Source organism: Thamnophis elegans, unplaced genomic scaffold (genome assembly GCF_009769535.1).
Source record: "Thamnophis elegans isolate rThaEle1 unplaced genomic scaffold, rThaEle1.pri scaffold_147_arrow_ctg1, whole genome shotgun sequence".
NCBI lineage: Eukaryota > Metazoa > Chordata > Lepidosauria > Squamata > Colubridae > Thamnophis > Thamnophis elegans.
Window position 1 is genome coordinate 1 of NW_022473616.1, and position 21,111 is coordinate 21,111.

General features: G+C 53.0%; 2 protein-coding genes across 3 annotated transcripts; both read right to left on the bottom strand.

The window, feature by feature from the left end:
• Positions 1-12: 12 nt before the first annotated feature.
• On the bottom strand, positions 13-3,026 carry LOC116523290 (protein ZNF783-like; the record flags this gene model as incomplete). The annotated part of the gene is made up of 4 exons (XM_032238392.1): positions 2,713-3,026; positions 1,541-1,667; positions 981-1,082; positions 13-86 (listed from the first exon to the last, which is right to left on the bottom strand). Coding segments are annotated over exons 1-4 (327 nt in total), but the record flags the coding sequence as incomplete, so codon positions are not given.
• A 1,385-nt stretch (positions 3,027-4,411) lies between these two features.
• Positions 4,412-18,974, bottom strand: LOC116523289 (zinc finger protein 92 homolog). Of its 2 annotated transcripts, none has more exons than XM_032238391.1 (5): positions 18,812-18,974; positions 14,492-14,588; positions 13,760-13,870; positions 11,268-11,381; positions 4,412-9,709 (listed from the first exon to the last, which is right to left on the bottom strand). In XM_032238391.1, exons 2-5 carry the CDS (start codon positions 14,520-14,522, stop codon positions 8,148-8,150), a joined length of 1,818 nt encoding a protein of 605 aa, XP_032094282.1. In that variant the 5' UTR covers positions 14,523-14,588; positions 18,812-18,974; the 3' UTR covers positions 4,412-8,147. The 2 variants fall into 2 exon arrangements, with proteins under 2 accessions (XP_032094282.1, XP_032094281.1); XM_032238390.1 differs by having other exon boundaries at positions 14,492-14,591.
• Positions 18,975-21,111: the final 2,137 nt, after the last annotated feature.

Genomic DNA, 21,111 nt, shown 5'->3' on the forward strand with positions numbered 1-21,111 from the left:
GGGATGGGTGGCGCGAGGCTTCTTCGCCTGCTCGGGAGGCCCTGGCAACCCCTTGGTGCTTCTCGCCTCCTGCTCTGGTCTCACAACTGCAAAGAGACAAAGTGTCCCAGTTAGAGTGGGGGGATTTGAACCTGGGACATTTGGGAAGGCTTTGGCACACACATACACACACTCTCCCTGGCTCAAGATTTCCACCACCACCCCTTCCCCCCCCCCCTCCAGAGCTGCGTCAAGGGTGGGTTTGCACCACAAAATAGAGGTCCTATTCCTGTTGACTTTGAGGGACCCCTCACCCACAAAGGCCACAGGGGACATTTCTCCATGCCTGGGGAATTCCCCCCCCCTCTTTGGCCACACTGGCTTTCTTTCTTTTTCTTTCTTTCTTTCTATCTTTTCTTTCTCTCCTGTCTACTACCCTTCCCTTTCCTCCTTCCCTCCCTTTCTCTCTCCTCCTCTCTCTCTCATCTTTTTTCTGTCCTTCCTCTTTCTTTCCTTTCTTTCTTCCCTTTTACCTTTTTTCTTCCATCCTTCCCTTTCTTTCATTCTTTGTTTCTTTTTCCCTTTTTCTCTTTCTTTCTTTCCTTCCTGTCCTTTTCCTTGCTCCCTTCATCCCTCCCTCCCTCTTTTCTTTTCCTCTTCTTTTCTTCCTTTTTCTTTCGTTCTTTTCTGCAATTTTCCTTCCTTCCTTCCTTTCTCTTTTATTTCCTCTCTTTTTCTTTTCTTTCTTGCTTTTTTTATTTCTTCCTTTCTATCTTCCTTCCTTTTCTTCCCTCCCTCCCTCTTTATATTTAGTATTTCGAAACCACTCATCTTCCCCAAACTGGGAATCTCCCCTAATGAATTCCCTCTTTGCCTCTTGGCATCCAGGGAAAAAAATGACCACATCCAGGCTGATAGTTTCAGAGTCACCACCCGACACCCCGAGCCTGTTCAGAGTGGGAGACCCCCCAATGCCCTGCCCAGAAGCCCCTCCCCCTTACCTGGGCACTCCCCGTCCTGCGTTGGGGGTGGCCCGGCGCCGATCTCGGTCACCTCTCCTCTTGCCAGCTGGTATAGCAGTTCAGGAATTGCCAGCAGGCATTCTGCAAAGGGAAAGAAGGGGGTTGGACTAGATGACCTCCGAGGTCCCTTCCAACTCTGTTATTCTGTGATTCTGTCAGGGTTTCCTGCTTGAGCAGGGGGTTGGACTAGATGACCTCCACAGTACCACCAATCTCCGATTCTGTAAAGATCTCCTGTTTGAGCAGGAGGGCTGGACTAGATGACCCCCAAGGTCCCTTCCAACTCTGTTATTGTGATTCTGTAAGGGTCTCCTGCTCAAACAGGGGGGCAGACTAGATGACCTCTGAGGCTCTCTTCCAACTCTGTCATTCTCTGCCACAGTTCCTTGCCCACTCGGTCCACTGAGCTTGCGCTGGGCATCAAATTGTCTGCAACCAGGATGGCAAAGGAGGCGTTTGGGCAGCCCCAGATGCCCCACCCCCATGACCCACGACTCTTTCCCCCCCTCCCGGGGACGGGGGAACCCTCCAGGCTTTACCCAGCGAGGAGACCAGCTGGAAGTTCTCGGCCATGACGTCGCGATAGAGGTCCTTCTGCCATCCGGCCAGCTCTGCCCATTCCTCGGCCGAGAAGCAGATTGCCACCTCCCCAAAGGCCACTGGCACCTGTTGGGAGGACAGCTACATGAGGACGGCTCAGGAAGAAGGGCCAGGCTGAGGACCATCCAGCCAGGTGGAGAGACCCTCCCTCAAAGTACAGAGGGACCACAGAACTTCCCTCTTTTTCTCCCCCCCATTTCTCTTTCTCCCTTCCTTCCTTCCTTTCTTCTTTGTCCTTCCTTATTTTTTATTTCCTACCTCCTTCCTTTTCCCTCCCTCCCTCCCTGCTCTTTTCCTTCCTCCCTTCCTTTTTCCTTCCTTCTTTCATTCCCTCCCTCCCCCTTACTTTTGCCTTCCTTCCTTTTTCCTTCCCTCCCCCCTTTCTTTTTCCTTTCCTTCATTCCTTCGTTCCTTTCTTCTTTGTACTTCTTTATTTTTCTTTCCTTCCTTCCGTCCTTCCTTCCCATAGGCAAGGGGAGGACCCCAGGGCCAAAATGAGGGTGGGAGGGGGCTCTCTGAGAGCCCAAAGCCAGTAGGAGGAACCCCCCTTCTCTGTCCCCTTCTCAAAGACCGCCTGAACCCCAGCTGTCAACTTCCTTTCACGCACGGGTTTCAAACGCGCCACTTTTGCACGGAAACTCCTCCAGTTGTTTTCCGGGCATCTTCTGCAAAACTGCTGCTCTCCCCCCCCCCCACTCCACCGCTGCTCCATCCCGGGGTCCCATGAGTGAAGCGCTTGAGTGGGTGAGTGGGTAGCGGTTGCCTTGTCAGCCTTCCCTTTGCAAGTCCCTGACGGAAATGGGGGGGGGGGATTCCTTCCTTCCCGCGTCTCCTCCTGCTGGGGAGGGGGTCTCAGCCTCGGTCTAAGAGCCGAGCGACCCCGACCCCCGCGCGGGCAGCAATGTGAAGGTGGGGATGGGGTGGGGCTCGTTCCTGGGGAGGAGGTGGTTTTCTTCCAGAATAAGGGGAGGGGGGCAAGCCAAGCAGCAGCGGCGCACCCGCAAACAGCTCCGGCAACGACCGGAGGAGGAGGGCACTTGGGGCGTGGAAAGTCGGGGTTGCACCGGGTGGGGGAGAGAGAGAGAGAGAGACCCGGGCCCATTCGGCCTACCTGCGCGGGGGTCCCTCTGGCCATGGCTCTAATTTCCCTCCTACCCACCCACCCCACTCTTCCGCGGGGCGATCTTGCAAGGATGGAGAAGAGTGCGGCTCAGTATTGCGGCCTCCGGGTCGCCGGTCCTGATGCTGCTGCTTGCTTAGCCGGTTGCTCTTTTGTTAGCCTTGCAAGATTTACACTCCGAGGAGGAGGAGGTAACAAACAGCTGCACGCCGGGAAGTGTAGTTTTGCCATGGCCTCCCGGAGCAGGAGGGCGGGGCCAAGCCGGACCGACTCCCCACCCACCCACCTTTCTGCCTCCGAAAGCACTCCGACCCTCTCCCGCGGCCAGCGTAGCCTTCTACCCATCCGCTGCTGCAGATCCCGGCCGTTGCAAGGAAGCGCCAGCATCGGATTTCCGCGGGGCGGGGCACCCCCCCCTTTTTTCTACCCCCACCCACCGAAAACGATGGCGCTCAGCCCGTGCGCGCAAAATGTATCTCCCCGCCTCGGATCGCCCCGGGCGAAGGAGCGGGTTTAGGGAAAGAGGGACCCTTCCCCTTTCCAAAAGCGGTCTTGCAGCTGGATGACACCCCCTCCCCACTGGCTCTTCCGAAGGGTCAACAACTCCCATTCCTCCCCCGCCGTGGAGGGGTTTAGATTCTGCAGGTCTAACAACTTGACTTTCCGTGGGAAGAAGAAAAATGTTCTCCCAAACTTTTTGCGGGCTTCAAACCCTACCCCAAACCCCACTCCTCTTAATTTCCCGATCTTTGGGGTCAGGGTCTGCATCGAGGAGGGAACAAGAGGGGTGGGAGGGATATTTTGTATTCTAAACCTTGGGGCAGGCGAGAAACAGAGTCTGTGTAGGGTCTCCCTAGCCCCTCTCCCCAGGCTTTTATAAAACTCTAAATTGGGATGGGGTGGAGAGAGAAGCCCCTCCTTTTAGGAAGTCCTGGGAGCTTTCCTTAGAGCAAGGGACACCCCCCCCCAAAAAAAAAAATTCCTGCCGAATTCAAGAGAATAGTGCCAGAGGGAGGCTTGGAGGTCTTCTAGTCTAGTACACACACACTGCTCAAGCAGAAGACCCTGCACCATTCAGAGTAAGAGAATAACAGGGTTGGAAGGGGCCTTGGAGGTACTATAGTCTAGTCAAACCCTCTGCTCAAACAGGAGACCCTTGTGGACTCATAGACTAACAGATGGAAGGGACCTTGGAGGTCTTCTACTCCAACCCTTCCCCCAAACAGGAGACCCTCTACCATTGCAAACAAGTCTCTGTCCAGTCTCTTCTTTCAAAACCTCCAGCGACTTCCAGTGGCGAGCAGTCTCACCGGTTCATCATCCTCACCATTCGGAAGTTTCTCCTTCATTCCACATTGCTTCACTCAAATTGATTTCCATCCATTGTTTCTTGTCTGGCCTTCCTGTGCTTTGGAAAATAAGTGGACCCCTTCTTCTTTGGGGCAGCCTCTCAAACTCTGGACTCTTTCTATCGTGTCATCCCAAGTCCTTCTTTTGATTAAAGGAGACACATCCAAAGCCTGCAGACGTTTTTCGCATGTTTTCGTCTTTGGGCCCTTCGGCACCTTAAGATTTTTTCCAAAAAGTTTGATGATCCAACCAGCTTCCTGCTGGCAATCCAGCTTTTCCTGCTGTTGGGGTCCCATGCCTTTCGCACCTACCACACCCCCTTGCAAAAACACACACCCCGCAACTGTAAGAAAGCCTTTATTGCAAATAAACATAGCTCAGAAAATAATAGACATAATAATTATTATAATAATACATCTGGAATAGGGCCTATGGGCCCCGTCTTGGTTCATGGGGCATGAAGTGGCCAACTGGTGTCTTTCGGAGGCTGTTCGCGGAAGGGGATGCAAGCACCGGTGGCTGGGGAGGGATGGGGTGGAGAGTCTCCTGGCTTGGGGCTCAAGGTTGCAGGGTGCGGGGGACAGCAGTCTCTCTTCTGTCCAGTTTCACATCTCCTTCCATCAGCAGCTCGACCTCCATTTCACAGGGACCCCAGATCCGCTCAGTGGGGAAAAAAAGTCAGTTGCAGAAGGAAGAGGATGGGTGGGTAGGGAAGGAAGACCCCCTCCCGAATTCTTGCACCGGATCCTGAGCGCCGAGCCATCTCGATGCGTCGAGGAGGTCCAGCGTGAACGAATGTCAGCTGCGATGGCCGTTGTGCATTTATCCAAAGGCGATGTGGTTGGAGGGGGTAACCGCCATGCACAGAGCAGAACCCTCCCCCCTAAATGCTGGGAAGGGGGGCACAGACAACAGAAATGGCAAGCCCTACATGCTTGGGGCGCAAGCAACTGACTGGCTGCTCTGCAGGACGGATCCAGCAGAGACCTCCTTCGGTCCCTCAGTCAACAGGTCTGATCCCAGAAGCAAAGCTGAGAGATTTCTACCTGCCGGGCTGACCTCTGACCTCTCCCCAATCCTTCCAGCCTCGTCCCACTCCCAAGGATCGAGGGGGACCCACTATCCAGAAGGTGGCCGCCTCTGAATGGCAACTCGCTCTTTCAGGATGGGGAAAGCATTGCTGCGGCTCATCACTTCAAAGAATGGGGCGCATCCAGATGACCTCGTGGCAAGCAGGCAATATTTGATCCGAACAAAAATTGCAGAGTCTTCCCAGACCCCCCCCCCTCCCTCAGCAGCCAAAAATTCAGAATCTCTCAGGTAGATGTTTCACCTTTTCAACCTGCCTTGGCACCCCGGAAGAAGGAACATTACCAAAAAGCCTTTGGGAGGGGGAACCCTGCCTCCTTCGGCAAAGAATGTCGTACAACCTCACCGTTGCTGCCCGTAAAGGACCACGCTCACCCAAAAATGACAACAAAGGGCTACAAAGCCATATCTTGCCCGGCCAAAGTGGGAGGGATCGTTGCACCTGGCTTCCCGGCACCCCGAGGAATAAAGGGGAGCAGGCAGTCAATTCTCTCTTGTGCAGCGGCCACCAAAATTTGGGCACCGCAGACCGGTTCTGTGTAGGATGTTTTTTTCCGTGGTTCTGCGTCCTGCCTGCATCCCATGCATGTGATGTCCATGTGATGGGGCCTCGCTTGTTTCCACGGACTGGTTCGGTACATGGACCAGGACTGGGTTCCTCTGCTCTAGAGGCAATTTCTGGGGCAGCTACGGAAAACAAAAACTTGAAGCCAGAATTTGGAGGCTGCCCAGCAGCTGACAGGGCAGGGCAGGGCTACCACCTCCTAGCCATCTCGGGTCTGGCCGACAGGCAAAGGCCCAACCGCACGTCGGAGCAGTTTTCCAAGCACGACAACTCAACAAACACAAGTCATGGATTTTGGGGCACAAGAGTCCCAGATAGAGGGCCTTCTGGGTCTCTTGAACTCCTGTCCCACGGCCCTGGATGTGGGAAAGAGGCCTGGGGGCAGCTGTAGGGCTTGACTGCAGCTTCTCTTGGCTTCGGGGGCTGCCCCTATGCTGGCAAAACTATCTCCACGCCAAACAAGGCAGGACAGTTCTGCTGCCCGAAACTCTTGGTCGGGGAAGATGGGGAGCAAGTCGCCCCAGCTCCGACTTACTTGACCTTGAACAAAACTTGGACCACAATTGTGTTTCTTTTGGGGGGCAGATAGGAGGTTGAGTCCATCTGTTCCTTAGCGATGGACCAAGCCCTCAACATGCCTCCAGACTGGCATGGCTGAATTTCATCAGTTTTTTTAAAAAAAGGTCCCCCCACCCCCCAACTTCTGGGTGGTTTTATCTCGGGGTACAACGCTGAGCAAAGACTTAGTTAGAAGAATGCACCCCTCAGAGCACCCTCCATCACCTGGGCTGCCGACTGCAAGTCAATCAAAGTTCCTGACAAATCTCACCCCGCCAGCCAACCAATGCACGAAGCTGCCACTCTGTGTGCCCATGTACACATCCCAGCACGAGCTAAGCATTCTCCCTCCTCACACCAATTGCACGCTCAACCACATCTGTCGCCATCAACACCTCTGTCCGTTCCCCAGATAAAATCTGTGCCACCTCTGGCCCCCGAAATCAGCCTAGCTCAACGGGCACCGAGTCCTACTGCCCCACATTCATCCCTTGCAGACTTTGGCGGGAGGAGGGGAGGCTGTCACTATTCCCCCTCCCTCCCCGTCATAAGCCTGGACCCCCAGCGGGCTTCCTTTGTACATTTGACCTTCTTGGGGCCCTGCCATGCGAAAGGAGACCCCATCCCTCTTTCTTTCCAGGAAGGCTTCCCAGCTTAAGGCACAGACACCCCCCCACACACACACAAAAATCCAGCTTTCTCCCTTTTGGCAGCCCCGTGAAAAGGCGTGGGTGCCACACGGGCAGGGGGGCAAGTCCAGGGGCAACAGGCCGTTCTAAAGTGCTTCTTGTTCATTCTGGCACCCCTCTTTGTGCGAGGACCCCACCCGTCTTTCAGCCCCACCACAATCCAACCTCTTTGGTGTCGGCTCCCCGCAAGCATCAGGCCTTTCTAGTCCAGCTGTTGGGAGTAGAGGGGTGGTGGTGTTTCCTTCTGACTTGTCCCACCCCCAAGACAGCCCCATATGGCTGGAGGGGGGGGGGGCGGAATGTGGCTTTCCTGACCTGAGGGCTCATTAACTCCCGGAGTTGAGTGCCAGGCAGAGCCCCTCCCCAATGTCTTTTTCCCCCTGTGGGAGGTGCGAAATCCCTCCCCACACCCCCAAAAACATCCAAGTTCTGCATCACTGTGATGGACATATGGGGAGAATGACCACCGGCCTGTTCAGTTTGGCACAAAGCCGGCACTCCCTCACCAAGAGTTCAGCCGTCCGATTTGCACAGCAGCAGCACGATGCCGACGGTACATTTCTGCAACCAGTTATTTCAACGTTTCCTTTCGGAGGAAAGCAAGGGGGGGAACGGGGACCACGGAGTCTCCGAGGCAGCTTTAAAAAGCCGTAACATAGCAGAACCACCATGTTGGGGGTGCGCCAAGAGTCGTGTCCAGGTACGAGGCACTCCCCCCAACCAGGGTTTATTGAGGGGTGCAACCTTCAGTCAAGTTTCCAAGAATGGGGAGGCGCTCTTCCACCTTCACTTCCCGTTTGGACTGCTGCCAAATTCTCGGTCTTTCCTTCTGTCTGTTCAGGGGTAGATGAGGCACATCCAGAGAGATTCAGGTGCAGTAAGACAAGGTGGGCACGGTTTTGGTCCTTCTGCCATGTGACACTTTGGGAGGGGAGGGAGTACCCTTGCTGGAAGGATGGATTGCCTCTTGAGACAGAAAGAGTCTTGGTCAGGTAGGTTAGATCCAAGGAGGGTCCATGTGTGTCCCTAGAGTAGGAAGGGGCAGATGGAAGCTTCCCGGTTTAGGATACATGCATAAATCCTGCGGTCCGCCCCACAGGGTGCTGCCGGTGGAGGGGGGGGAATCCGAGGGGAGTCCAGCCCCAGCCGATCTGTGCTTGCCCCGCGCAGGCAAGCTACCGCAAAGAATCAGGAATCGAACACAGTCTGGGATTAGGAGCGGCTGGGTGCGTCTGGCCACCCTGCTGGAGCTGAAGGGTGCGTGTCGGGCAGGGGAGGCCCAGCCAGGCGCGGCCCGGGGCGTCCCTGTTGCCGGGTTGGAGCTGCCCCAGATGTGGGGTGTGCGGAATGACCAAAGAGGCCCTGCCAGTATGGCAGAGGCAGTGAAGCATCTCACTTGGGGCTTCCACAGTGGTGGTGGGCTGGGGGGCGTCTGACAACCCCTTGGGCTTCGAGGTGATAGGAGGGGGTTGCCCCATTGGCACGACTGAATGGGCGCTGGAGCTGGGCAGCAACGGGAGGCCCAGCCGGCGTTGGCAATGGAGCATCTCCACATGGGGATCCAGAATGGTGGGTGGAACGCTCAGCTTCGGGCCCTGCTCCGAGCCAGGGGCCACTCCTTGAAGGTGCATCGAGGGGCCAGCCGTGTGTTGACCAGGGGGCGAGTCCGCAGGAAGACTCTGCCCATGAGGGGCCCCATGTTGCCCGGAGGGGGCTGGTCGGTGAACATTGGGGGAGGGATGTCCGGAAGGATCCGGACGGGGGGCCGGAGTGGCTCGCTGCGCAGCCGAAGCGGGGTCCCCCGGGAGGGCTTGTTGTAGTGCAGGCGTGGCCAGGAGGGTGCTAGTCAGTGGATCGGCGCCCAGCACCTGCCGATGGGTACGCTGGTGAGCGCGTAGAGCCGACTCCCCCTTGAAGCGTTTGGGGCAGCAGGAGCAGGCGTGGGGCCTCTGCTGCGAGTGCGTGCGCTGGTGGGCCGCCAGGTTGCCCTTCTGGCTAAAACAGCGCCCGCAGGTGGCGCAGGGGAAGGGGCGCTCTCCCGAGTGGATCCGTCGGTGGGTGATGAGGTTGGCCCGCTGGTTGAAGCGCTTGCCACACTCGGTGCAGGGGAAGGGTTTCTCGCCGGTGTGGATGCGCTGGTGGGTGATGAGGTTCGGCCGCTGGCTGAAGCTCTTCCCACAGACACTGCAAGGGAAGGGCTTCTCCATCGAGCGGCTGCCACGCGGCACTGGGACCTTTGGCTCGGGTGCAATCAGCCCCTCCAGCACGGCATGGGTGCGCTGGTGGGCTGCCAGGTTGGCCTTTTGGCTGAAGCGTTTGCCGCAGCGCAGACAGGGGAACGGCCGCTCGCCGGTGTGGACCCTCTGGTGGGTCAGCAGGTTGGGGCGTTGGCGGAAGCGCTTGCCGCACTCCAGGCATGGGTAGGGCTTTTCGCCGGTGTGGATGCGCCCGTGGGTGATCAGCCCTTGCTTCTGCCGGAAACACTTGCCGCAAACCAGGCAAGTGAAGGGGCCTGAACCCAGGCCTTGGGAGGGACGTCCAGGGCCGCCCAGGCTGGGCTCACAGGAGGCTGCTTCCTCCTTCTTGACCCGGGGTTGAGGTCTCAGCTGCCCGGGGTTAGGGGCCAGGAACAGACCTGCCCGGGAACTCTCGGGGAAGAGCTGATAGCGTTCCAAGCTGGCCACAAAGCCTTTCTGGCCGCCCTCTTCTTCCTTGATCACTTTGCTCCGTCCAGCGGCTGTTCCAGAGTGGACAAAAAAAGGGGGGGGGGACACAAATGAAAGAAATAAAATAGTGCAAGGGTCCCCAACCCACAAGCTGCGGCTTATTTGGAATTGGGGCACAAGGGTATATATAAGCGCAGCTCTCACACGAGCAACTGGCACTTGTGTGCCCAGCTGCACTCATGTGAGGGGCGGGCACACACATGCCTGCCACTCATAGAATATCCCCTCCCCTCCTGAACTGGACCGCCATGCTACGGTAAGTGTATGTGACATTATGTTTTTATTTTCTGCGACTTCCTAAAGTCTACGTAAAAGGTTAACAGTTTCCCCGTCCACTCGTTTCCGATTCTGGGACACGACACTCCTCTCCGTTTCTCGGCCGAGGGAGCCTGCATTGTCCGAAGATGCTTCCATTGGTCCCCGGTATGGCTATACGTCAAAGGCACACAGAACGCTGTTACCTTCCCATCAAATTGGTACCTGTTAATCTGCTTGCACTTTCGAACTGCTAGCAGAAGCTGGAGCTGGAGCTGGTAATGGGAACTCACCCCATCTGAGGAACTCAGGTCTCAAACGTGGGCTGTCAGTTTTAATTCAGAGTCTTTAACTGCTCAGACATTGTACCTGAATCCATCTCTCTGTATATTAACCCATAGTGTGACCTTAAGACAGGTAGTCCTCGACTTTAGTGACAGTTTAACGTTACAACGGCACCAAACCAAGTGACTTATGGCCGTTTTTCAACGTTTCCAACACGACATCCCCATGGTCACATGAACAAAATCGAGATGAAATTTTTGCAAACCTATTCATATTTACAATAGTTGCAATGTGCCGGAGTCACATGGATCCCCCTTTTGCAACCTTCCAACCAGCTAAGTCACGGGGCAAGCCAGATTCACTTAACAACTGTGTTACTGACGTACCAGCTGCAGTGATTCAGTTAACTACTGTGACCAGAAAGTTAGTAAAAGGAGGCAAAATTGAACTTGTCTTGCTTTACGTGAAAAATGTTCAGCTCAATTGTGGTATTAAGTCGAGGACAACCTATACCAGTGATGGTGAACCTTTCCAGCACCGAATGCCAAAAAGGGAGCACTTCGTGTGCACCCAGGGGGCATGCGCACACTGGAAAATGAACTTCCAGTTTCCGGCGTGTGCCTGCGCGTCTGCCAGCAAGTCTTCCGGTTACTGCTGCGCATGGGCACGCCCCAATCAGCTGGCTGGAGTGCATGTTCACACCGGAAACTGGAAGACCAGCTTTTCTGGTTTCCGGCACTGCCGCACGCACAAAGGACAGCTGTTCGTTGTGTGCGCATACGTACCAGAAACCCGGAAAAGGAATGGGCAACACTGCGTGTGCCAGGTGACATATCTGTATGCCACTTCGGGTACGTGTGGCATAGGTTCGCCCTCATGGACCAATGCTGTTATTTTTATTATTAATTTCCCACTTGTATTGATATTATTTTTTCTGTTGTTTGCATGTATGCTGATTTGCTTGGGTACTGGAGAAAAATTCCTGGTTTTGCTCCACCATAAAACCTGGCGCTCCCCAGCATTGCCTACCTTGGCAGAAACCTGCGCAAAGTTTGCCTTCCTCCAACTTCTGACGGTCGGTGACTCCGAGTTCCTCCCACCGTTCAATCCAAGACAGGCTCTCGGGTTTGAAAAAACGGTAACCTGGGGGGAGGGGGGGGGGAAGAGATCACAAAAGGAACAGGTGAGCCTGTGAATTCTCCTTCACTGAATTTTCTGGAAGGATGGGAAGAGATGTGCTTTGAGGCAGCTCATCTCCAGGTACCACCAAGCCCATAAGGCAGCCCTGATTTGGGCCATGTCTGTGAGGTGGGACTGGGCTGAGAGAGGGGGACCAGCCCAAAGTCATTTGGCGGGTTTTCGTAATGAAGGTGGAACTAGAACTCCCAATCTCCTGGTGATTTCAACTTGACGTTCCTGAGGAAGTGGACAAGGCCATGGGAGCAGTGAGTGCCTCCACCTGTTTACTGGACCCGTGTCCCTCCTGGCTGGTCTCGACCAGCAGGGAGGTGACACGTGGCTGGCTCCAGAGGATTGTTAACACCTCTCTTCTGGAGGGATCCTTCCCACATCCTCTAAAGGATGCGGTGGTGAGACCCCTCCTTAAGAAACCATCCCTGGATCCAGCCATTTTAAACAACTATCGCCCAGTCTCCAACCTCCCATTCGTAGGGAAGGTTGTTGAGAAGGTAGTAGCCTTTCAACTCCGGCGGACCTTGGATGAAGCAGATTATCTGGATCCCTTTCAGTCGGGTTTCAGGCCTGGTTATGGCACAGAAACTGCTTTGGTCGCGCTGATCGATGATCTCTGGCGGGCCAGGGATAGAGGACATTCCTCTATCCTAGTGCTTCTTGACCTCTCAGCGGCCTTCGATACCATCGACCATGGTATCCTTCTGCGACGGTTATGGGAGGTGGGAGTGGGAGGCACCGTTTTAAGGTGGTTCTCCTCCTACCTCTCGGACAGGTCGCAGTCGGTGTTGGTTGGAGGACAGAGGTCGACCCCTAGGCCCCTCAACTATGGGGTGCCGCAGGGTTCGGTCCTGTCCCCCCTCCTATTTAACATCGACATGAAGCCGCTGGGTGAGATCATCCAGCGGCACGGGATCAAATATCATCAATATGCGGACGATACTCAATTGTATCTGTCCGCCCCGTGCCAACTCAGCGAAGCAGTGGAAGTGATGTGCCAGTGCCTGGAGGCTGTCAGGGTCTGGATGGGAGCGAACAAGCTTGCACTCAATCCAGACAAGACCGAGTGGCTATTGATGCTGCCTCCCAAGATTAGTCCACACATTCCACCTCTTAGCCTGGGGGGGGGGGGTGTGAAATTATACACCCCTCAGAGAGGGCCCGCAATTTGGGCGTCCTCCTGGACCCACAGCTGACGTTAGAGCACCATCTGTCAGCTGTGACCAGGGGGGCTTTCGCCCAGGTTCGCCTGGTGCACCAGTTGCGGCCCTACCTGGACCGGGAGGCACTTCGAATAGTCACTCATGCCCTCGTCACCTCAACACTGGATTACTGTAACGCGCTCTACATGGGGCTGCCCCTGAAGAGTGTTCAAAGACTACAGCTGGTCCAGAACGCAGCCGCGCGAGCGATATGGGGTGTATCTAGATACACCAACATTACACCTATCCTCCACGAGCTGCACTGGCTTCCTATTGGTCTCCGGACGCGCTTCAAGGTGCTAGTCGTTACTTTTAAAGCCCTACATGGTTTAGGACCTGGCTACCTGAGAGACCGCCTCCTGCCACTTACCTCCCAACGACCAACAAGATCGCACAGGTTGGGCCTCCTCCGGGTGCCGTCAACCAGACAATGCTGGCTGGCGACTCCCTGGGGGAGGGCCTTCTCTGTTGCTGCGCCGGCCCTGTGGAACGATCTACCTGCAGAGATCCGGACCCTTACCACTCTCCCAGCCTTCCGTAAAGCCATCAAGACCTGGCTGTTCCGGCAGGCCTGGGGCTGTTGATTGATATTCAGCCCCGCTTAGATGGAATGGGTAATGTGAATTTTAATACTGTATTTTTTATTTCTATTTTTTAAATTTTAAATGTTTCTTGTCTGTTGTGAGCTGCCCAGAGTCCCTATGGGAGTGGGCGGCATACAAATTCTATTAAACTTGGAAACTTTGGCCCAAAGCCACCCAGATGGTTTGCATGCCTAAGGCGGGACTAGAACTCCCAGTCTCCTGGTTTCTAGGCCAGCACCTTCACCCTTACACCAAGCTGCCTCAACTATCAAGCTAATCTTGAATTCAACACAACCAAAAGGGCGCTGGCTTTTGGGAGCAGAATTATTGTATTGTGGTGTTTATATTTTTCATTGTAATATTTATTTCCCCTCCCGGCGAGGAGGAAAAGTCTCTAAAAGTGGCAACAAAGTGTCAACTGGGCCCTACGCAGAGGGTCAGGAAATGAAACCCAAAGGAATGAAAAATAATTGTGCTATCCGAACCCTGGCCAGTATGGGTGTGTGTATGTGTGTGTGTACATGGGAGCAGCCCATGGACGTACCTGCACATGGATCGGTGGGAATCCCACGGGTGGAATCCAGCTGGTCGCCCACGCACTGCTCTCCAACCCGCTCGATCCGAGACAGGAGATCGGGTTTGAGAACTGGATAGCCTGGAAAAGATTCGACATGGCGGGTCACAGCCTGGCAAGACTGGCCAAAGGACTGCTCTTTCCTGGGACTCAGGAGGGAGGGGTGCTTAGGCTGCCCCACCTGAGGAGGAGGGGGAGGATTGTGGGGTTCCTGGTGCTCCCTGAGCTTGATGGTTTCCTGGCAGACTTTTCATCACCAAACTAGGTAACACCATCAGTGCAAGAAAGGAATGGGGCTTGCAAGGAGTGGGGAGTGGGAGGACGAGGAGGAAGGACTGTGGGGTCCCTGGTACTCTCTGAGTTTGTGGTTTCCTTGCAGACATTCCATGACCCAACTAGGGAACATTATCAGTGCCACAAGGTAGTGGGGTTTGGGAGGAGGAGGAACTGTGGGGTCCTTGGTGCTGAGTTGGGAGGTTCCTGGCAGATGTTTCATTACCAAACTAGCAAATGCCATCAGTGCAAGAAAGGAATGGGGCTTGTGGAGGAGGAAAAAGAGGAGGGGGAGGAAGAAGAAGAAGAGGAGGAGGAGGAGGAGGAGGAGGAAGAAAGGCTGTGGCGTCCTGGGTGCTCTCTGAGCTGGGAGGTTCCTGGCAGACGTTTCATTACCACACTAGCAAATGCCATCAGGACGTCTCTTACCAAGAGAAGTCACCAGCTCGTAGTTCTCCATCACAACATCCAGAGATGGTGAAAGTTTTCAGAGCTCCTTGAGGAGGAAGACCAGCTCAAGCGTTACCTGCTGGGGAGAAAAAAATCATACACACCTACATCCCTCTGCTCAAACCATTTGGAAGCTAGCAACTACAAAACCCATCTTGGAAACACAGAGTTCGAAGAGACCTTGGATGTCATCTAGTCCAACACCCTGCTCAAGTAGGAGACCCCATACCCAGCGGCAGAGACCGCTACACATATATACATATGATAAGGGAGGATATGATCAGCTGGTAAGGGAGGAGAGCTTGCAGCTCAGAGGTTCTTATAACTGCTTAACATGTAAAATAGCCCAAGTTCATATCCCAGTAAGGGTATGGCTAGCTGGTAAGAGCTAAATAGCTTGAAATAGATCTATACTAGTCTTCCTTCATTTATTTATCAACTATATATGTGTGTGTGTGTGTGTGTGTCTGTAAATATATATACATATATATACATACATACATACATATATATAATTTATATAATTTATATCAAGGCAGTCCTTAACTTACAAGCACAATCGAGCCCCAAACAGACATTGCTGAGTGAGACATTTGTTAAGTGATTTGTTACGGCCCCATTTTACGATCGTACTCGCCAGTTGCTAAATGAATCGGGCTTCCCAGTTGAGTTTGCTGGTCAGAAGGTGCAAAAGGGGATCGCGTGAGCCCTGGGATGTTGAGACCGTCGTAAATGTGAGTCAGTTTTCAAAAGTCTGACCACAGGGGTGCTGTAATGCCCATAAAGTGTTTTAAAAAGTCCTAAGTTCCTTTTTCCAATAGCATTGTAACGTCAAACGGTCACTAAGGGAAGCATCGTAAGGCAAGGAGCGGCTGAACTAATTAAGATGACCTCATCTGAACAGTTACATAGTTTTCTGGTTAAATAAGAAGAAAGTTTCTGACTTCATTCCTTCTTTAATAGACATTGAATATTATACAGACCCCCTATGTTAAAGAGAATTGATTTTTAAAATATTATTTTTCTTTTCGGAAAAGAGTATTTTTTTAATGTTTAATGTCGGGCGTTGGGCTTACATTTTTTCTCTTTTTTTTCCTTTTATGTACACACATTTTTTTTTTGCTGTTGCTACTATTGGATGCATGGGGGGTGTCTGTTTTGTTCCTACTGATAAAGCACTTTTTAATTTATATATACATACACACACTTATGTACAACTAGTTTTGTATTTTATTCTTATGGATAATACATACACACATACAGAGTTTTGATTTTATTCTTGATAAAACATCACACACACAAATACACACATACGTTTGTTTTGTATTTTTATTGATACACATACACATCATTGAGGCCAGCATCACAAAAGCATCCTCATCCTTCCAACTTACCTGGGTAATTTGCACCTGTGGGGAGAATTTTCCAGGAATGGGTGAGCATTTTTTTCATCCCAGCATGGAGCGATATTTTTTTCTCCCCCCCCCCCCCCCAATCCATTTATTTCGGTTGGTTTTTCAGAAAGTCCCTGCATAAATCAGGAAAATATAAAATTTCTTTTCGGGACACAATGTTGAAATTGAGGAAGTCCAGTCTAGTTTTTTTTCAAAGGAGGAGGACCCGGGGGGGGGGGGGCGGGCGGGCGGGGGGGGGGATCAATATTCAAGTATTTGAGGGGCTGCCCCAAAGAACAGCGGTGGTGGGGTGTCAACTTATTTTCCAAAACACCGGAAGGGAGGAGAAGAAACAACGGATGGAAAATTAACTGAGGAGAGAAGGAACATGGAATGAAGGAGAAACCTCCTAACAGTGAGGACAATTAACCAGTGGAACGGCTTGCCACCAGAAGTTGTGGGTGCTTCATCAATGGGTTTTCAAGATGAGACCTGCCTCAAGCAGGGGGTTGGACTAGAAGACCTCCAAGATCCCTTCCAGTTCTATTCTGATTGACTGACTGATTGATTGATTGACTGACTGACTGATTGATTGAATGAACCAGTGGAACAGCTTGCCACCAGAGGTTGAGGGTGCTCTATCACGGGAGGTTTTTAAAAAGAGACTAGACAGTCACTTGCTTGAAATGGTTTAGGGTCTCCTGCTTGAGCACGGGGGTGGACTAGAAGACCCCCGAGGTCCCTTCCAACTCTCTTCTGTTATTCTGCTGAAGCTCAGGGTTCAAACCTAGGCTGAATAGAAGGCAAACCAAGACACAGACACCACCACCACCAGACAAGGAAGGGACCTTAGAGGTCTTTTAGTCCAACCCCTCTCCTCAAGGCAGGAGGGAGGGACCCCCTGCCCCCAACTCCACCAAAGGAAAAAACAGCCCATTTGTCAGGATGCCATTCCATCCCCAGGCCATCCAAAGTCATGGGAATCTCCTCCACTGTCAACTCCCATTCTTTTTTTCTCCCTCCCTCTTTCTCATTCCCCTCTCTTTCATTTTCTATTTGTCTCTCTCTCTTTCATTCTCTTTCTCTCTTTAGTTCTCTTTCCCATTCTTTTTTCTTTCTCTTTCATTCTTTCTCCTTTCTCCTCTCCCTCTTATTTCTCTTTCTCTCTCTCTACCTTTCATTGTCTCTTTCTCATTCTCTCTCTCCTTTCTCATTCTCCCTCTCTCATTCTCTCTTTCATCCTTTCTCATTCTCTTCTCTCCTCTCCTCTCTCATTCTTTCTCATTCGCTTTTTTTCTCATTCTGTCTTTCTGATTCTCTCACTCTTATTCTTTCATCCTTTCACATTCTTTCTTTTATTCTCCATCCTTTCTTTCATTTTCTTTCTCTGATTCTCTTTCATTATTTCTTTCTCTCTGATTCTTTCTCTCTCTCATATTCACTTCTTTCTGTCTTTCATTCTCTCTTTCTCATTCTCAATTCTCTCTTCCATCCTCTTTTTCATTCTCTTCTTTCTCTTTCATTCTTTCTCACCGTCCCTCCTTCCTTCCTTTCTCTTTCTCTCTGTCTCAGATTCTCTAGCTTTCATCCTTTCTTGTTCTATTTTCCCATTCTCTCCAATTCTCTTTCTCTCTCTCTGTTCATCGTCTCTCTCATCCTCTCTTCTTTCTTTCATTCCCACTTTCTCATGCTCCCTCCATCCTCTTTTTCTCTCATTCTCTTTCTCATTCTCTCTTGTTCTATTGTAGGAAGTTATCACCCAGCCCTCTCCCAGAAAAATGAAATATCCTAGGAAATATTGAAAACACAGAATATTTCTCAGGATGTGAAAAGGAAGAAACATGTTTTAAAAGCCAGAATAGCTGCTTGCAGCTTCCTGCCCATCCCCCCTTTGTCAATGAGCCATTAAAGCCTGAGCTAGTCTACTTTACATAATAAAGAGTTCTCCCATTCAGCTCCAGAGTGATGGTATTAAGGCATGATAATATTGGCCCTTTACCCAACTCACCACATGGCATCTGAGAACTCAAACCTGGATTCAAAACGCAGCCTAGAGAATTGCCCCTGCATGGCCCCATGGGAGTCTGACAACCAATCAGAATACAAGCTCAAGATCAAAGGCCAGAGAGGGCATAAAACCAGGGCCTTTCACCATCTCAGGCCCTTCCTTCTCTTTTCTCCACCAACATTGAAGCATGTGATCACCTTTTCTGTTCAGGACTCAAGCCATGTGGTCCTGTCCACCATTAAAACCATCTTTCCAAGCAGCCTCCATGTCTCCAGTGTCTTTTTCCCCACTTGGAGCCGAACCCAGAAGGACATTTCTTCCAACACTATCTTCCATCCGCTTTCTCTTATTCCCTTCTCTTCTGTTTCTTTTTCATTCCCCCTTTCTTCTTCCCTCTCTCTCTCTCCTTCCCCTCCCCACCTGCCAAACTTCCCCGGGCAAACCCTCCCACCTTCCCCTCCCCGTCCACCCACCCCCGACCCCACCCCACCATAACTAATGCTCTCCCTCCACACCAGAACAAAGAGCCCGGGGGAGGGGGGAAGAGATGTCACTGCAGGGCCAGACCCCCTCCCCCAAAAGGATGTCCTCCCTTTCCTTGTGAGGTGGGAAGCAGGACCCTCGCCTCAAATCAGCCAAGGAGGGAAGCTTTCCCCCACCACACCCCGCCCTGTTGCGCCCCTCCACTTTCAGCTCGGCTTGGGGAATGGCGAACCTTCCTTCCTTGGATGGATTTGAGGAGGGGGTCCTGCTCCCCAAAGCCCCCTCCCTCCCTTCCCCTCCTCCCCCGCTAGGCCCGACGCCCCAACAGTCGTAGGGAAGCCCGCCCGGGCCTGGCTTTCCCTCCCTCCCGCCACGTGGGACCCCCCCTCCCCGAGACGCCAGCCCCCCGCTCACCAGGGCGCGCCGTGACCCCTTGACCCGGCGGGCAGGGTCGCCATAGCAACAAGGGCGACGGTCCGGGCCCCGTGGCGGACGCGTTGCGCGTCAGCGACGCATCATCGGGCCGAGACGCTGACCTCACGCGGTGACGTCACACTCGCGCCCTCCCCCCCCCCGGCGCGCCTGCGTGCTCTCTCTCTCTCTCTCTCTCTCTCTCTCTCTCTCGGCCCCAAGAGGGCGAGGCTCTTTAAAAAAAATAAAGAAAAAGATCCAGATAAAGGAAGCGGAAGTGACGCCTCGACGTATTTCCTCCCTTCGCCATTCACTGAGCAAGCATCGGCCTCCGTAGTCCGTGACGCCACTGCGTCACGTGACGTCTGGCACGTCTCGCGACATTTTTTTCCTTCGCGGAGCCCGGGTGAGCGTGGCCTGCGCGCGCAGCATGACGGGAAAGAGAGTTCTTCGTATCGCAATCACGGCGAATATCTGTTCTTTGTAGATTTGATTTCAGAGATAGGGACTTCTTGCCCTCGCCCGTCTCAGAGAGAGATCTCGCGAGAACGGCCCACCGAGGATTTCCCCCCCCCCACACAAAAAAAGAGCTTTAACTCGCGCGGTTCTCTGGGAAATGAGTTCGGTGCTTTGAAGGCCGCAGGCTTCCCAAGCGAAGCTTTCCCGAATCTGGGCCCTGGATTGCAGGCCCCATGGATTCCTGTCACCTCGGTCTGCCGCCATCGAAGCGGGGAATTATAGGCTCTGTAACCAAAGGTTGATCCATTTTGCTCAGCTCTGCTGTGTTGTGTTTAGTGGGATATTTATCGATTACAGACCCTTTAAAATGGGGGTGGGGGGTGGGTGGGTGTATCAACTCCCAGAATCCCGCAGCGATCTGGGGAATTCTGGGAGTCGAAGTTCACCCATGCCAGCTAAGGGATTCTGGGAGTTGAAGTGCACTCATTCATTCCTGCTGGGGGATTCTGGGAATTGAAATCCACCCATTCTGGCTGGCGGATTCTGGGAGTCAAAGCCCATCCATGCCACATGTGGATTCTGGGAGTCGAAATCCACCCACCTGGGACTGGGGAATCTCAAACTCAATTCAACTGTGTTAATTATGGGAATTGAAGTCCTGCCTTTCTTAAAACCTGGGAAATTACAGCCTTTGAGCCTGGCTGCGGTCCGTAGCCGAACCGCAATGTCTGAACAATGAAACGACGCCCGAAACGGTCCTATTCCCTCCACCCGGGGCCAATTGGTGATTGATTGAGAAGGACAGATTCTTTGCAACATCCACCACCACCCTGGGGGTCGCCTGTCCCGGACACTCGAGGCTTCTAACAAAACAATCCCCCCCCCCAAAAGGGAGTCTGTTTCCCCGAAACAGGCTGCGAATTTCAGCTGAAATTTTGCAACCGGGGGGGGGGGGGGGGAGTCCGCAGCCCAACAAAGCCAGGGGCAGTGTGTCTTTGGCCCACTCCCTCGCGGAACAACAACAAGGGAGCGTGGGGAGGGAGGCGGGCCGATGACCCACCCACCCCAGCTCCAAGAGAGCGTAAGGAGGAGCGCAGGCGGACTCGCACAGAACTTCATGATGTCCCGTTGGTTGCTGCCGTGCGTGTTGCTAGTCCTGATTGAGGTCGGCCGGCCGGGCGTGCTGCAAAACGCGCTGGAGAAAGTCCTGGAGGATTTCCACGGGCAGAACCTGGTCCAGGCGGCCTTCTGAGGGGAGACGGCCAGAGAAGTGGTGGAGGTCAGGCGGCCGTAGGGGGCGTCAAACACACGTGGGAGTAAAGCAGGTGTAAAGTGAGATTTGGACATTAAGTGTGAAACCTACTGGGTCAGGCTGGACAGCCTCTTAGGGCCCTTTTACTTCTATATTAAAGCCACATAGGCAGAATTGCAGCTTGCAAAAGAACAGGAAGCCAGTGCCTACCACAAGATGTCAAAAGTCCAAGGTTCAATTAAAGTTCGTTAATGACACGTACTCCATAAACAAAAGGAGAAGTAAGACCCCCATCTCCTTATAAGGTTTTCTCCTCAAGGTAACCACTAAGAAATGTGTTAAGTATTTCTGTGTTGCAATGCTTTTGAGAATGTATAAAAATGTGTGCTTCGATAATTAAGGTTGTTCAGAACTTGCAATGCTAGCCATGGGCTAGCTTTCTGAACCTGGCTGCCAAATAAACTTTTCCTGTATCCTGAGAAGTCTTAACGCCTGTCATTTTCTGCAACATATTCTGGCGAGCCAGGCAGGAGTTAGAGCGATATTTCGCTGAGGACGGAACGGACCGACCGGTGCCCCATCGAGGCCATCT

Bases quoted from the DNA above. Each gene is read 5' to 3' on its own strand.
- LOC116523289 (XM_032238391.1), bottom strand. From the start codon at position 14,522: ATGGAGAACTACGAGCTGGTGACTTCTCTTG. The intron at 11,382-13,759 runs GTACGTCCATGG...CCCTCCCCCCAG, and splicing joins TCCCACCGATCCATGTGCAG to GTTACCGTTTTTTCAAACCC. The intron at 9,710-11,267 runs GTAGGCAATGCT...ACTCTGGAACAG, and splicing joins TTGCGCAGGTTTCTGCCAAG to CCGCTGGACGGAGCAAAGTG.